A 16196-nucleotide genomic window follows, 5' to 3' on the forward strand; every position below is an offset into this window, starting at 1 on the left:
CCACTGTAACTGTGTCAAGAAATGTTATGTGCATTTTTCCATAACTTAAAAGGTGTTTAATTCTATGCAGAGAGAGCAGGGTTTGAAGTGATTCTTATCTTACAGTATCAGCTGGGGAGGTTTAGAGGCAGGCCATTGGAAATGAGATTCTGGAAAGCTCTTTGTCTTCTATGCTTGGATTTATCTTTAGTAGCCTCTGGGATTTGGATATAATTAATATGTAAATATTCATATAAACCTGTGTGAGGTTTTCTATATTGGCATGGAGTTGTTTTCTTTGGGAGTGTGCACATATATGCATGTGTACTGAACCCACTACAGCAGTTCTTGGAATAGATCCCTCCAGAAGTTACTTAAATTCCAGGTTAAAACTTCAGGTTACACAAGTAACTATCCAAGTCATAGGGGTTACAGCTGTGCCTTAATGTTGGATAAATGTGCAGAATCCAGCTCTTTTCCTTGGAGGTATTGTTTTATTATATACGTCTCTGGTAATGAATTAGCTTCTTTATTTTTAATGCTGTAGAAAAATAAAATGGAACTTTCCTAAATCTAATCTCCCATACATGAAATTCTGTTAATGTTGGGGTATGCGTGTGTCAGATTTTTTTTTTGTAGTTTAGAAGGAATAGAAGGGAAATTTCTAAATTCTGAATTTCCCAGTAATATCTATGTTTTAAAACTTGGTTAGCTTGTATTTGCTGCCTTTTTGTTGTGAGGTAGAAGCAAGCTAGATGGTTATTTGTTTATAACCTCTTTTTATAGTTGATAGAACTAAACTTGGGAAACAATATCTTTGAGGAAGTTCCAGAACAGCTGAAGTTTCTCAATTCACTACAGAAGCTTCACTTATTTGGAAATAAAATTGCTACCATATCACCCACAATATTTGGTAAGTTGATGTCAAATCAAAGCAAGCTATTTAAATATTTAAACTTAAAATATTTAACAATTTAATAGTTTATGTTTAAAATTTTCAGTCTGAATAGTGTTGTTTGGTAAACAATGTATTTTTTTCCACGTTGGAATAAACTTTTTATTATACTGTTCTTGGAAACCCTAATGTTTGAACGAAAAAGTTACCTGTTAACAATTTGTATGTAGGTGGGGTTTTTAAAATACTTCACCAACTTATTTATTTGCCCATTGGCAACTGTAGGTATTAGGAGCAATCTAACTGAATTCCAGTTAACACCAGAGGAATGCTTTGGACACACAGGATTTGCTAGCTTGGACAGAATTAGTGACCCTTCACTTTTCGGTGTTATTGTTTGAACAGTTGCCTGCGCTTGATGCTTCATAGGCCCCGGACATATGACATACTTATACTTGTGTGAACTCACTTAAATCTGACCTAGAATTTCCCGGGAAAAATCAGGGGGAAACTACATCACTGTTAGTGTCATGTACCCACAGTTTATTCTGGGGTAGTTATTTGCTGAAAGCAAATAGGATATTTTACCTGCTTCCCCACCACTTAGTGCTGAGACACTGACAGCATAAGCTGTGTGCAGTTGCACTGGAAAAGTTGGATTTCAGTTCATTCTGAACAGCAGTGCAGTTTGCATCAGTGTACCAAACTGATATGAAGTATACAGGAGCAGGGGAGGATCTCAGATTTAGTAAAGAGGGGTACAACACTCTGCCTTTCAGACCATGGTGGAGGATGGAGACAAGTGTGGTTGGAGTCCTCAAGCCAGCAGGGGACTCTACGGGGTGGGGCAGGAAACAGATGCAGGAAGGGGAAAACTGCCCCCACTGCCATAGTCCCTGGCTGACCTGGGCATGTAGGAAGCCCCAGAGCCACTCTTCTTACTTCATTGGAGCTGATGGGAAGGTTGGCTGTGGGGAGCCGCTGCACAGGGTACCAGACTCTGCTGGGGACAGTGGTGGCAGTAGCTGGGCTTCCCACTTGCCCCTCCCAGATTATCCCCCTCCTGGCTGGGAGTAGATGCAGGAAGGAGGAAACTGCCTCCATGGCTGTCCCTGGCCAAGCCTGGAACAATAAGTAGCTGCTTACTGGAGTCTGGCTAGAGTAGGACAGAAGCAGCTCTGGAAACAGTATGAAAGGCAAGAGGAGGGGGATGTAGTGGGGACCAGGGGAGAGGTGGAAAAGGAATAGGTACTTTCCCTGGCCAAGCCCAGCATCCTGTGCAGTCTCAGTCTGCACCTGGAGCAGAGCAGGGGTGGCTCTGGGGCTCCTCCCCATGCCCAGATCAGTGGTAGCAGAGGGTGGGTCCCCTCCTTTGTGTGCCTGCACCCTGCTAAGCTCCCAGTGTGCCATGCCAGCCCAGGGGCTCCAGCTGTAGGGTGAGGCTGTGCAGGGTGTTGGGCTCAGCTGGAGACAATAGTGGCAGAAGGGAGGTGTGACTGCTCTGCCACATCCCTCCTTAATCTCGTCCTGCAGCAATGTACATATGCATGTCTGTTTGTATGTTGTGTGCCCAAGACTGTAGGAAGGTAAATTTTTCTAAAATGCACTATACTCTACATGAGGTGGTAGGTTAAGCCATTCCCCCAGCTTGATATGCAATTACTATTTCAGCATTTTTACTGTACTCCAGTGTACTGTACTGTACTCCACTTATGCATACTGGATCAGTGCAGAATTTGCTTAACTGTACAAGACATTGCCAGTCCAAATTTGTTGTTTGCTACTTGCACTAGTGAACTCCAGGTTTCTGCTTATCCGTTAAGATAGTAAGCACCTTAAGTGCTCAGTAGCTTTTAGCTCTGTTGTCTGTTTTGAAACTCAATACTGTTCTGGTTAAGTAAATGCAAACTGTATCTGTCTACTTCGTAGTCGCCTTGATAGTTACTATTAAAAACTTTGAGAATAGGGGGAAACAGACAGTTTTGAGGCTTTTAATATCACATCACTGACAGTGCTGTGCATGCACAGATCCAGGGGGAGGTATGAGGAGTGTGTGGCTCCACCTCTCCCCCTCACCCTTTGGTTATGCCATACTCTGAACTCATCCATTTATCAGAGCAGCTTCAGTTGCTTTGGGATGGCACCAGAGCTTAGGTGGTGAACACTGGTGCTGCTGCTACTCCCACTGAGTCACTCACCCCTTTGCCTGCTGCCAAATAGTAGTTCTCCGTAAGAACTACTTCACAGTCAGGGCAGCTAGGATCTGGAACCAACTTCCAAGGGAAGTGGTGCTGACTCCTACCCTGGGGGTCTTTAAGAGGAGGCTTGATGCCTACCTAGCTGGGATCATTTGAGCCCAGTTTTTTCTCCTGCCCAGGCAGGGGGTCGAACTTGAAGATCTGTAAGGTCCCTTCCGATCCTACTTCTATGATTCTATGAAATTTGATGGCAGGGAAAAAACAGGGATGGAGGGAAGCCATGGTGTTCATTCCCTGGATTCTGGAGCTGTGCCAAAGAAGCTAGTGAGCTTACTGTGCATATGCTGCACAGTCAAAATGGGGTGCAGCTGCAGCCCCCTGAATCCATAGCAAAAATTATTTGAAAGCTGTCTGTGCTGTAACACTGGTAGCCTTGAAACTGATTCTTTTCAGAGTTTTTAATTATTACTGTGGGAGCTGCTATCAGAAGCCTGGAAATGGAGCAGCCAGTCAGTTTTAGAGCTGTTAATACCATATCATTGACTGGATTTTAAATTTGGATAAATGCATGCTCCATATTTATGCATGCATTTTCCTTAGTCTGAAGGCTATGCACTTACATGGGGTACATGGAGAAATTACAGTATGCTTATTCTCTAATTATCTTCTTTGTTTATTTTACTGTGTACTCTAAAGTGTTTTGTACTGTTAAACAGCTGCTACAGTCAGTCCCAGAAGTGACAATAGCTCAAGGTTGTGTGTGAAAGGTTTCTTGAATATAGATGCGCTGGGGATGGAAAGTGCTATATAAATATGTACATTTCCTATTATTTCCTTTCTTCCTGTCTCCATTTTTTTCCTACCTTGTTTTTAACTCCTGAATCTCCAGTTTTCCTTTAAAAATCAATCCTTACTATATGTGTGCCTTCCTTTCAAACTCCCCATGATTACCTTCTTCTATAGTCCTGGGGCACGTGTAGACAAAACAGGGGCCTTAAATTGAAGCGTTGGGTTTTATAAAACGCTACTTCGATTTAGGGCTGATTAAACCCCCGTGTCATGCACACACCTTGCTGACTTACTTGCCTCTACAGTGGGAAGGGGAGGCAGAACAGTCCCTGGGCTGCGGGGGTGGGGCTGCTGGTGCTTCCCTCCGCGGCAGTGGAGTCCATCCCTCAGGTGACACCCGGCTCGGGTGGTCCCAGGTGGCACTGCAGCCATGGAGGGAAGCACTGGGTCCCCATGCAGCTCAGGCAGGCAGGCAGGCTCTGGGGGTGGAGATCAGGCTTGCTGCTTTTCTTGGGCAGAGCCTGCTTTCTTGGGCTGCTGACAGGCTGCCTGCAGGGCTTCCTATCGAGCTGCGGAGCTGCATGGAGCCTGGTGCTTCACTCCAAGACTGTAGGGCAGCAAACTAAAACTTCTCGAAGAAGTTTTAGTTTGCTGTGCCCCAAGTCATTTAAAGTGCATTACATCACTGAATTTCCTACAGCAGCTAGAATTAATGCGCAGTATGCCACTGAGGTGTGCAAACACTGACACCATTAAAGTGGTGAAAAAGCATTTAGCCTGCTTTAAAGTGTTGTGCACACACACCTCTCGTTTCATCTACACACGGCCCTCTTGGCTAAGTACAGACAGTCAAAAAGCCTGAGGCTGAATCGATTTAGTCTTTGCAGGTTAGTTTAAGATGCAAAGATTAAATTGACTAACAAATGAATAGACGTTCAGTTTTGATTCAGGAAATACAGCCACATGCAGTGGTTCAGGCCCAAAGCTGGGGGGTACAAGAGCATGGCTCTGGCACGTAGTCAGCATGGGCATTTCCTTCCTCTTCCTTTTCCCCCTGAGGTCTCTGGGATTTGCAGTCTAGAATCACAGCAGCAGGATTCTGCAGGGTTGCTCATCAGTTCCTCTTCCTGCCCACAGTCACAGCCAACAGTAAGTTTAGCAGAACAGGGCATCCCTGTACTCAGGGGAAGATGGGTTTAACCCTCCTCCCTGGCCCCAGACCCCAGCTGGGGTTTGCTGGGGGGGGCAGTCCCTGCCCTGCCTGCCCCCCCACCCCCCAGCCCACAACCCTTCTCTGCTGGAGCAGTCTCTACAGCCCAGCCCACGGCTATAAAGCATGCTGGGATGCTTGGGGACTATGATTTAACTTGAACCAGGAAGGGGTCTGGGACAGAAGTTTCTTAAACTGTTTTGACCCACATCAGTTAAGTCTGATACTACATTCAACCAGGTTTATCTTAAACCAGTTTCAGCGATTTTGAAACTGGTTTATGTGCACTGAACTCTTGTTCTGTTACAGGTTTAAACCAGTTTCTGATTACCTAAGCCAATTTATGTGTAACTTCTGTCTCTAGCCCTGATGTGGAATGTCTGTACGTTCATCACAGGCTGTACCAGTTTGTGGTGGGGCAGAATCCTCCAGTCTAGAGAAATGCAGACATTGTGCTGTTTCAGCGATTTATTATCCTCAAATCTGTCAAAAACACTGATCTTTAGTTACGTGCCATACTAATGAGTCCTTTATACATATAAAAGTAGTGTTAGGAAGCATAATTAGTAAGATGCTTGTAGCTTGTGGAGGTGATAGTGAATATAATCACAGGATTCTAACTTGCCAAATAGTAAAATTAAGTGTGAACAAATTGATCTTGGATTTTTGTTTGAATATTTCACTTTAGGTTTTTTCAGTATACTTATCACAGTGGTATGTAAGCCAGTTATATGTAACATTTCTTATGAATCTGTTGAATGTGAAAAAAATAAAAGAAAATAATAATAAGCACAATAAAGAAATTTAGCATAATACCTAGTAAGGGTTTGGAAACTCTTATCAGGAATGTCTTTTGACATTCCACTGGCTAATTTAATATTGAATATTCACAAAATATTCTTCAGTGGTGCAAGTAAAGTCAAGGTAATTGGCACTGCCTACTTGCTGAGGAGTTGAATTTTACCCAGTATTTTTAAGTAAAAAAGTAATTTAAAAAAATGGAAAAGAGAATAGCTAGGAAAATTATTTTAAATTGGAAGAAATGCTTTGGAAGAGTGAAAGACACAAGACTTGAACTGATTTAGGCTATAAAAGAAAAGGTTAAAGTATGATTTAATCTGCCCTTGAGGGCTGTGCAGTTTAGGACTGAAAAGATCCCATAACTAGGATTTGAGACTAAAGGCACAATTTTTTTAACAGAAACAAAATAATTGTAGGAAACAGTTCCATTACTGGAAATTTTAAACTCAAGATTGGATAGTTTCCCAATTTTGAAAATACTTTAGTTCAGGGGTTCTCAAAGTTTGTGATACTGTGACCCCAAGTGCTGGATGGTGGCAGCAGGGAGCCTGCATGCAGCAGCTGGTACTGCCATCCACCACTCCGTGCCGCTGCACCCCACTTCCCTGCACCACCACGTGTACCCCCTGGGAAGTTTGCGGCCCCCTTTTAATGTGCTGGCGACTCCTTGGGGGTTGCGACCCACAGTTTGAGAACTTTAGTTAAAACTATAATTCATGCAGGTCCTGTGCTCTGTATTATTCAGAAGGTCAGACTAAATGAATCACAATGGTCTCTCTTTTTGTTATAAGCCATGAATCTTTGAAGAAAGACCTGAGCAAAACATTCAGAATAAAATCTGAACCATTTCAGCTTCTTCACAGTCTCAGAAAATGGCATAGCTCAAGAGCAAGGATAGTAAAAAATTTGTGTAAAGCGTAAGTTTTCACTCCAGTCTGTGTCAAGAGTCGAATGAATGTCAGCCTCTAACAACTAGATAGCAAAGCAACAAAAAAAAAGATTAAAACTGGGGGTCAGCGCAAGTATTAATTGCATCCCCAAGTCAGCGTACTATATGACTACCAGAATCAAGATAAATTTATTAGCATGCTTTTCTGTCAACAGAAATAACATACAATAAACTACATATACAGCTGTAGCATTCACGGATCATAACACAATTTTAGAATACTGCAGTTCTTATGTAGGCAAGGCTCCCAGTGACTTCAGCATGTCTGTACGATGGTTGTTGTGGGTTCTGTACTTTAATTTAGAGAATCTGAATTTGTAAACATTTAAGAAAGTATGTTGAAGAAGTAGTCTACAGACCTAATGTTTTAAGGGAAAATTCATCTGTTAAAAATCCCTGGCTTTCATACAATCTTCTAGACACTGTTAGGAAAGTAGAGTGTAAAATGTTATCCTCCTAAATGAGGGTAATTATGATGGTGTTTGTGAGAGAGAGAAAGAGAAAGTGTGAAGATAAACATTCCGGTCCACAGAGAATATAAATTGTGTGTTTTTTGGATTAAGGATGTGTTTCTTAACAGATGGATTAGAAAAACTGACGCTTCTGAATTTGAACAACAACAGGCTTAAATATCTTCCTCCAGAAATACACAGGTAATTTTGATTATGAACGAATTTCTCAAAGCTGTACAAATTATATTAATGTACAATGTATTTGGTTTGTATGTATTATTTACCTGATCATCATTGTGACAAACTACTACTTCTAATTGCTGAGGAAGCTTTATGACTTTTTACTATATAGCTGAGCAGCAAGAAATGAAATTGTAATTTTTTGACTCATTTTTTTAAAGCACTGCACTATTTTCTTTTAATTTTTCTCTCTCACAGTCAGGTTGTCTTTTTTATACCTTTGTTGAAAGGAATGTGGGATGAGGTCTTTTCATTCCTGTGGATGAATATATAATTGGAAACACTTAAAGGTTGAGAACAACAGTTGTGATCCAGCTCTTAGAGTTCAAGAACCAATCTTTTTAATGTTGTCTTTGAGTATGTTGATGTTTGTGTATTATCTTTTAATATATGCTGAACTAGAACATCTAAACTATTTACTTTGAGTACCACAGATGTAACTGCTGTGCTGTATGGAATGAACTGAGGTACAATAACAACATTTCTTTTTACATTTTATCACAAAGTCCTTTTAGAACACATTTTTCCCCCAAATATTTTGCAATGTAAAGTTGTAAACTTCATTGCAAAACTTGAATTTGTGAAATTAAAAATCATTATTGGTACTATGGCTGTGCCCTCTTGCTTTAGGTGATGTAAAATGTATGGGGAAGCAAAACCCCTTCTCTTGAAAAGGTTATTGCTCAGAAGATTCAACCTCTCCCATCTTCTTTCCCTTAACCCTACCCATGAGGGAAGGCACCAGAAGTGGTCTGTTACTGGTTTTAAAAAGCCATGGACAGGTGAGGGGCTAAAATCATATCAATGCAGAAAATATTTGGAACAGGGTATCCACAGTCCTTCCCCAGTTTAACTGTTTTTACCCAGTAGTATTTGTATTTGTTTTGTGTCTTTTCTGAAGTGGCCACTCTGGCTGTGGACAGATGTGCATTTGTAGCCCTACAAAATATAGTGCTATATATAAGGGGGTTCAGAGCTCCCTAACTACAGCACTGCAAAGTTGCCATGAAGGCATACTCTAACTAGGGGCCAACAGGGATTTGCTCCTCTGCGCTGCCACCAGGGAAGAGCAACTCAACAGCCTGTCACTGACCAATGGGCACTGGTGTCTGCTGCTGCAGTGAGCAGAGCTGCAGTCCACAGTCCTAACTGGGCTCTGAGCTCTGTACTCTGGGTTTCTGGTACAGCAAGAGACCTAATGCATGCGTGGGCAAAATACGGCCTGCAGGCCAGATCTGGCCAGTGGAGTGATTTTTGCCTGGCCTGCAGCGGGTCCCTTGGCCCCTATGCATGGTGCTGGGGCACCCCATCCCATGCCAGCCCACAGCTTGTCCCACAATGCCTGGATGTTAACAGCAGCCCCCAGCCTGACTGGGTCAGTGTCGGGTGGAGCAGAGTGGTGCAGGGGAAGTGGCAGGAGCCCCAGTGAGGCTGCTGTGTCCAAGACCAGAGCCAGGGGCCAATCTCCATGGAGACGGTGGGCAGCTGGGCAGGGACTGGTCTTTGTGGAGATCAGCCCTCAACCCTGGTCCCAGATGAAGCGCCCTCACCAAGGCTTCTGCCACTGCCCCTGCACTGCTCCACCCCACAGTGAGCTGGCAGGGCTGTGGGCTGCCACCACCTTGCGGGCATCCTAGGGTGAGCTGCAGGCTGGCACAGGGCAGGTGATCCCAGCATCACTTTCCTCCCCTCACCCCAGCCCAGTCCTGGCTGCTGCAAGTGTCAGGGTGTAGGGTGACTGCTGGGTGCATCCTTCTTCTTCCCCGAGCTGTGCACTGCCAGGTGAGGGGAGGGAAGAGGGAGGCTAAGTTCCTCCCAAGCCTCCTCCATGGGGCTCACAGCCCTCCTCTCCCCTTTATAGGCGCTGAAGCCTCCCAGTGAGGCCCAGCAGTGGCTTCCAGCTATGCCCAACCCTGCACTGTCACTGCTTCAAGATTCTAGTCTTGGTACTGGATACAACTCCTGGGAGCCACACGGACAGGATGTGCAGGTGGGTAGAAAGCTGCATCTGGTGCTGGGGCCAGAATCTTGGGCACAGGGCTGGGGCAGGGCAGGGCAGGGTGCAGTCCACTTCCTGCACACCTCTGGCTGTGGTACCCATGTCCGCTGCAGGGGCGTGCTGGCAGTGGATTGCGTCTCTGACCCTGCCCCAGCCCTGGCCCCACACTGTCACCACCTTGCAAACCTTCCCTGTGATCCCAGCCTTGCCTGCCCCTCCTGCTCCTGAACAACACTTCCTAGGGCCCCATTCCACATAAGGAGTTTTGGTGAGTTGTTGCATGGCGGGGGACTGGGTGCTGACCTGGCCCACGACAGCTCACCAAAATAACCTATGTGGCCCAGTGCCCAAATAATTTTCCACCCCGGCTGTAACGTTATATGTAACTATTCAGACGTTATATATGGTGCTACAGGGTGCTACAAAGAATTCCTGTTTCATCAAATGTAGTACTACAGAGAATTCCTGTTTGATCCAGGAACATTTCTGTAGGGGTTTAGATCCTATTTTGAACATGTATCCAAGACCTTCCATCTTTTTAATTTCATAACTTCACTACCCACTGCCTTCAGCAGCGCTTCCACTGCAGCCTGCGCTGCTAGTAACTGGAGCCAGGAGAAGGTTCTCATTTGCATTCTGGAAAGGAAGGCAAAAGTACAGCAAACACTTCAAGAAAGCCAATGTGGCCAGGATGATTTTGATGCCATCACTGTGCTGTTGGCTGCTAGGGGACCCCAGCAGAACGAGCAGCAGTGCAGGGCACAAAGCCAAGGAATTCCAGGTGGTGGTACAAGATACCTAGGTTTATGAGCTTCCACATGGGTGTCAACCATACTATGTGCTCTTTCTACAAAGAATTTAGAATGATCCTGTCTCAGGATGAGTCACAATACAGTCGTATTTCATGATGCATTGAATCACGGTTTATGGTTCATTGTGGACATGACCTGGACAAGGAACATATTAGTAGTGCAGGCAAGCCTAAGGGCAAGAAAGTTCTGAAGGGTTAGGAACTTCACAGATTTTAGGAGCCCAAGCTGTCATTTTGGTTTTCTGAGGTGAGCTCAGAGAATCTTGAGTCCACAGATGCTGAGGCCATGCTAATGCAACCCCAGCCATCTGCTGTCCAACCATCTACCACCCCATGTTCATTGACAGAGGATTCCCATACACTGATGGGGGCGGTAAATGAGCATGGTTTGTATGGCAGTCTTTTTTAGTTCAAGTGGCTCTTCCAGGCATCACCACCCCCTGATCCTTTCTACTTGCAGAGTGGTTGGCTGGTGTAGATTGCACATGTAGTCATCTTCACCCCATCTAGAAATTGTGCCCAAGGACCCAGCAGGTAGTGTACTACCTCAGCTCTTACATTTCTGGGGAAAATGGAAGTTTCCTTAGTTCCAGAATAGGGCATCTGTTCCTATCCAGAAATTCTTTGGAGGAAGAAGCCCTCCTTCCCTTTAATTAGTCAAGATTTTCTGACCTGGAAGTTTAACTTCTCTTTTCCATAGTTGGGTAAAGGTGCTTTTTCTTAGTGACATTCTAAATTATTTTCAGTGCGTTTTGAACAGAAAAATAAGCACATCAAAATTGTCTTAGCAGCATTGAGAAAAATGTGAAAAAGCTCCAGTACATTCAGCAAGAGCAAAAACAAAATTAGAATGAACAAATTTGCGATGGTAACCTTTACCAACTTTTGCAGTCACCAGCTATTCTCATCCGCTGTGCCTGTTACACCTCTTATCTCTGTTATTTTGCTGATTTCCTTGTTGAGTATGGCCCAAGATATTTTCCTTTTGGAAAAATATTAAGATCTACTTCAGAACAAACTATTTAAAAATAAACATTATTTCATTCTTGCATTTTCATTTGATTTTCATTTCTCCCCATTTTTTGCATTTTCTGACCCACCCTGACATGTAGGACGAAATCTGTTCTGTCTATAAGCCATCTACGTGCAATCTTATTATATATGTAATATTTGGAATTCAGAAGGCATTTTCTGTCTGCTTTAAATGGCTCCAAAAAGTACCCACACCCAGCCAAATCCTTTGTTTTGAGAGTCTGTAATAAAAGCAGTCAGACAAGTTATGATTAATTGCTATTTACATATCATATGAATACTTTATAATAGACTTAAATCCCTTAACAACTGCCCACCATATGTTTCATATAAATATATTTAAACAGGTATGTCATGAAAAATAGAACACATCCCTGTATAGGAAACTTTTCAATAAAAGTTTCAGTTATTCCCTGTACTGCAGGTTATATTAAGTCTGTACAACAAAATACTTTATTCATTTTACAGATTAGAAAATCTGGAATACATGAGTTTAAATAATAATCAAATAGGAAGTATTCCCAAAGAGCTATGTTCCCTGGAAAAGCTTTCTGAACTCCATCTGTCCTACAACTGTCTTATCACGGTACCTGAAGAGATTGGATACATGACAAACCTCAGGATGCTGTGCTTGTCAAGAAACCAGATAGAGGTTCTTCCAGATGTGAGTAATCCTGCGCTAACATACTTTGTCTTTCAATTAATGTACATATTTTAAGCAAACATTTGAATAACAAATCTTTAATGGTGTGTGTTTTCCAAAATACCTTAACAATGCATGCCTACAATCACTAAAACACGTTTGATAATTTCACTCTCAAAGATGTTTATTTAAATACTGTTTTCTTGAGGACATTTTGAAAATAGAAATTTAAAACTAATTTATTAATCTTTGCAAATAGGAACAAAGCCTAAAATGGACAAGTAGGGGCCCACCTTTTCTAAGCACAGGCACCTATCCTGTCTGTCTTTAGGTATGGCAACATAAACAATTTACCACAAGGCAGGCTAGGACATAAATTTGCTACATATTAGCTACTTGATGGTAGCTATCAATGTGCACAGTCTTATGCTGTAGTACATGTGAGGTGTCCCATTTATGAAGCAAGATAAGTTACCTGACTTTAACTATGGGTTCAGACTAGCCACATGGGTAGTTACTGCAGAGTAATTCACACTGTAAATACACACCCTAATTTATCATATGATGTCTCCATGTAGCCATAAAATTTTTGCTTTGCAAGTGCTGGCAAAATTGGTAAGTTACGTTCATGCCACGTGTATGTATTGATTTAATTTTTGTGAGTATAGAGACTGAGAGGCCATTTATGAAAACTTTCTTTCTGTTAATTTTAGAAAATCAAGCAAGAGATCTATACTTTAAAACCTGTTAACTAGTAACTAACTAGTAACTAACTAGTATCCTGACTTTCAGGAGGCTTGAGCAATCAGAAAACTCACTGAAAGTTAAAGGAAACTGCAGGTACTTAGTGCCCTGGGAAATATTATTTTAAAATTTCTCTTCTTACACTGTAAGTAAAGGTTTGAAGTAATTTTATGAAATAAAATTCAGTAACATCACTAATTGTGAATCTTTACTTGATGTTTGAACAAATAAAGAACTGGAAGCAACTAATGTAAGTTCATTTTATTAATTAATTTGAGAAATGCTGGACATCAAATAAATAATGTGAGCTTTCTTAAAATATGGGGCCTTTAATGAAATGTATCATAGCTCTGTTGCTTCAGGAAGGATTTGGCATAAATAAATGAAGTTTAAAATACTTTTGTAGTCTGTTTTATCGTCAAAACTTTCTACCTCTTTTAATGGCCAAACATATAACAACATTTCCTCAGTCAAAATTAGAAGCCTTGGTTTGCCTTGGTGAAGTCTAAAATAAACATCTAAAATGTGTTACATATCTGATCTTAAAACTCTTGAGCTCTTGCATATTCCAGTTAGCTTTTAGGGAGAAGGAAGAGCCTCTAGTTTTTATTCTGAATCAGGTTCCTTGCTTTGAGACTTTTCTTTTGTGACACTGCTGCTTTGCTGTCTGATATGCAGATGCGTAAGTGCTGGCACAGTTAGTAAGTTATGTATTTATACCATGTGCAGATGTACAAAGCCCCAGACCTTTGGAAAATCTGACCTTAAATGAGGACCTATTGAGAAATTTTATCTTACATTAAGTTTAGTTGTATTCAGCTTTTATTTGTGTTCCTTTTTAGCTAGAAGTAAAGATAAAGGAGAAATATATCATTCTAAACTAATCAGAAGAAATAAAGTTATATTTCTTCTATGACTATAAGTGAATGGTCTTCAACTTCAGGTCTTAGGAGTATGGCATACGTACTATTGTGACCAAGTCTGATTTATACAGCTTTTGTAGTAGGCTATTCTGACTGAGGCTTGTTCTGTTGCTTGTTCTGTGGGTGCTCAGCAGTATGTACATCAAGGAGAAGAAAATAAGATTTGAACATGCAAAGTTTATATTTGATACTTTGTTTATTTTGTTTACTATGTTTATTTTTTATTTGTATATTACCTTTGTTACCTGCAAATGTCAGTACGATTAAACAAAATGCATCTATGAAGCCTGCTATAATAGAAAATGTTGGAAAAGGCTGTTAATACCATTATATCTTGGCAGCTGCTTGTAACCACTACTTAATTTATCAATGAAAAAACTTGAAAAAATAACAGCATAAACTAAAATCTTATGTATCTTTCTATCCCATGTTCCACCAGAAATAAGACATGGTAATTGAGTAATTATGTTAAGAAATGGTAATTGAGTGAGATTGGGAGATAGGGCCTATTGGTAATTTTAGAGATTCAGGTGCTCCATTTAAAAGTTTTTGTTTACTGGACACAGGAGCCTGAGAAATGTGAATTTACAGACTACTCTGGATCCCTTTGTAGTGAAAAAAAGAGGCTGTGACTGAGAAGAGGAGGTACTGGATGTATCTACACATATGCTTCACTGCGGAATTGACTAATTAGCTCCATAGTAAAATGTCAAAGTCTACACGTGCCAGTATTAGGGTGCAGTAAATTAATTAACTCTGCTGTAGGATAGTACTGTCAGAGACAGTACTGTCCTACAACAGAGTAATTACATGTGCTGAAATGCATGTTTAGACGGTGACAGGGGATGGCTGCTGTCTAGCCCTGCACTTTAGCACCTTTGTTCAAAGTGCTGTGGTCCTAGCTGCATGTGTAGGTATTGCACCATAACTAATTCATAAAAAGGTGGAGAAGGATTGGGAGATAAAGGTCCTTGGAAATTTTGAAAAATAACTCAGGATTGATTTTTTTAGTGTTAACAGAAATGACAACTTTGAGAGGCAAGGATTTCTTATGGTAATATATTTTTTTATTGGACTAACTATATATTTTGGGTTAAATTAGATAAGCTTTCAAATGCAAGGTATTCTTCATCCAGTCTCATTTAAAAGCTTATCTAACTTTAGCTCAGTTACATAGTTGGTTTGATAAAAGTTATCACCCTAAGACATGCTTGCTTCTTGCATAATTTCAAGATCATCTTGGCTGCAACATTGCTCTTACACTATCTTCTTCTTTCTAATTCATTTTGAGTTTTCCTCTTTTTTTAATCAGATAACTCAGGCTTTCTTCATCAATCTTATCACTGATTGATACCTCTGAGATGACATTCTTATCTATGAGGAGTTTAACTTACTGGTCTTTCCCCGCCCTTTTTTACCAAATAGTTTTCTACCCATTTACTCCTAGGGGCTTTGCAAACTGAGGAAACTAAGAATTCTAGACATAGCGGGAAACAGAATTCGGGTGTTTCCAACAGCAGTAAGTATTATTTTCCTATAATTTGTTCACTAACAAAGTTTTCTTAGTGTAGAGTTATTAGATTAAATGTATAGGCAATATATGCAACTTGCAAAAATTGATACCATGAATGTTACAGAGCAGTGAGTAAAAAGAAAAGAAGTATGCAGAGTTGCATAGAAATCCAGCAGAATCCAACTGGAGATAGCAAACTTATGTGAACTAGTGTTTATGTGTTGTAAATATTCCATTCAAGGTACCAAAAGTAACATAGCCAATCTGGTTGATCAAAATGTGCTTGTCAAAGTTGTCAGTCTCCTTCCAGTTGCTGAAGAATTTTTGTTTCTAAAAGGCACATATTTGATCACAATTTTACTAGTGTGCACACTGTTGTGATTGGAGTATTATACAAATCATGGCCATTCTTTTGAGTTAATTTAGTACCACATCTAAACCACTGATCATGAGGGAAGAGGAAGAAGAATCCATTGCTAGAGTCAAAAGGAAATTACACCACATGCAAATGGCATAATTTTTAATGTAATCTTTATGTCTTTTTGTGTTCAGTATCCTCTGATAAATACATTTTAACCTGACATACCAATAAACTGTGTGTTTCTGCAGTGCATTCTTTGTTTTGGACAAGGTGACAGTCTTTTACTGTGCACTTTTATCAATGTTCTGGGTCATGTTCTTTTTAACAGCTTGGCTATTTTGAGTCACTACTGAGATTGGGGACTGAAATTCGGGAGAGAGACATCCACTTGGTGGGACAGCAGGGACAGACAGGTGAACACCCCTGAGCATCCAGGGCCACGTGGCACGTGACCGAGTGTTCGAGACCAGACAGGCACAGTTATACCTCTAAATTCCAGAAAAAAGTTTGAAAAATTAGTTGCCTGAAGCTTAGACAGAAAAAAAAATACCGTGACATGTTTCCTGTACAGGTACTGAAAAGAAGACAGCAGCATTGCAGGCGGGTAATGGCAGAAATTCTATGTAAACCACCTTGTGGGAAATATTAGTTAACACA

The 16196-nt window shown here is 41.2% G+C and overlaps 1 protein-coding gene across 3 annotated transcripts in view; it reads left to right on the forward strand.

Moving 5' to 3' along the window:
- LRRC69 (leucine rich repeat containing 69) overlaps positions 1 to 16196 on the forward strand; it is a 137965-nt gene that overhangs the window by 14657 nt on the left and 107112 nt on the right. For all 3 annotated transcript variants that reach the window (XM_019527913.1, XM_019527914.1, XM_019527912.1), the window contains exons 2-5: positions 766 to 892; positions 7402 to 7474; positions 11824 to 12019; positions 15113 to 15184. In XM_019527913.1, the coding sequence (XP_019383458.1) occupies positions 766 to 892; positions 7402 to 7474; positions 11824 to 12019; positions 15113 to 15184 (468 nt within the window). The remainder of the gene's footprint in view (positions 1 to 765; positions 893 to 7401; positions 7475 to 11823; positions 12020 to 15112; positions 15185 to 16196) is intronic.

The sequence above is a fragment of the Gavialis gangeticus genome, unplaced genomic scaffold (assembly GCF_001723915.1).
Source record: "Gavialis gangeticus isolate Ggan-Ray unplaced genomic scaffold, GavGan_comp1, whole genome shotgun sequence".
NCBI lineage: Eukaryota > Metazoa > Chordata > Crocodylia > Gavialidae > Gavialis > Gavialis gangeticus.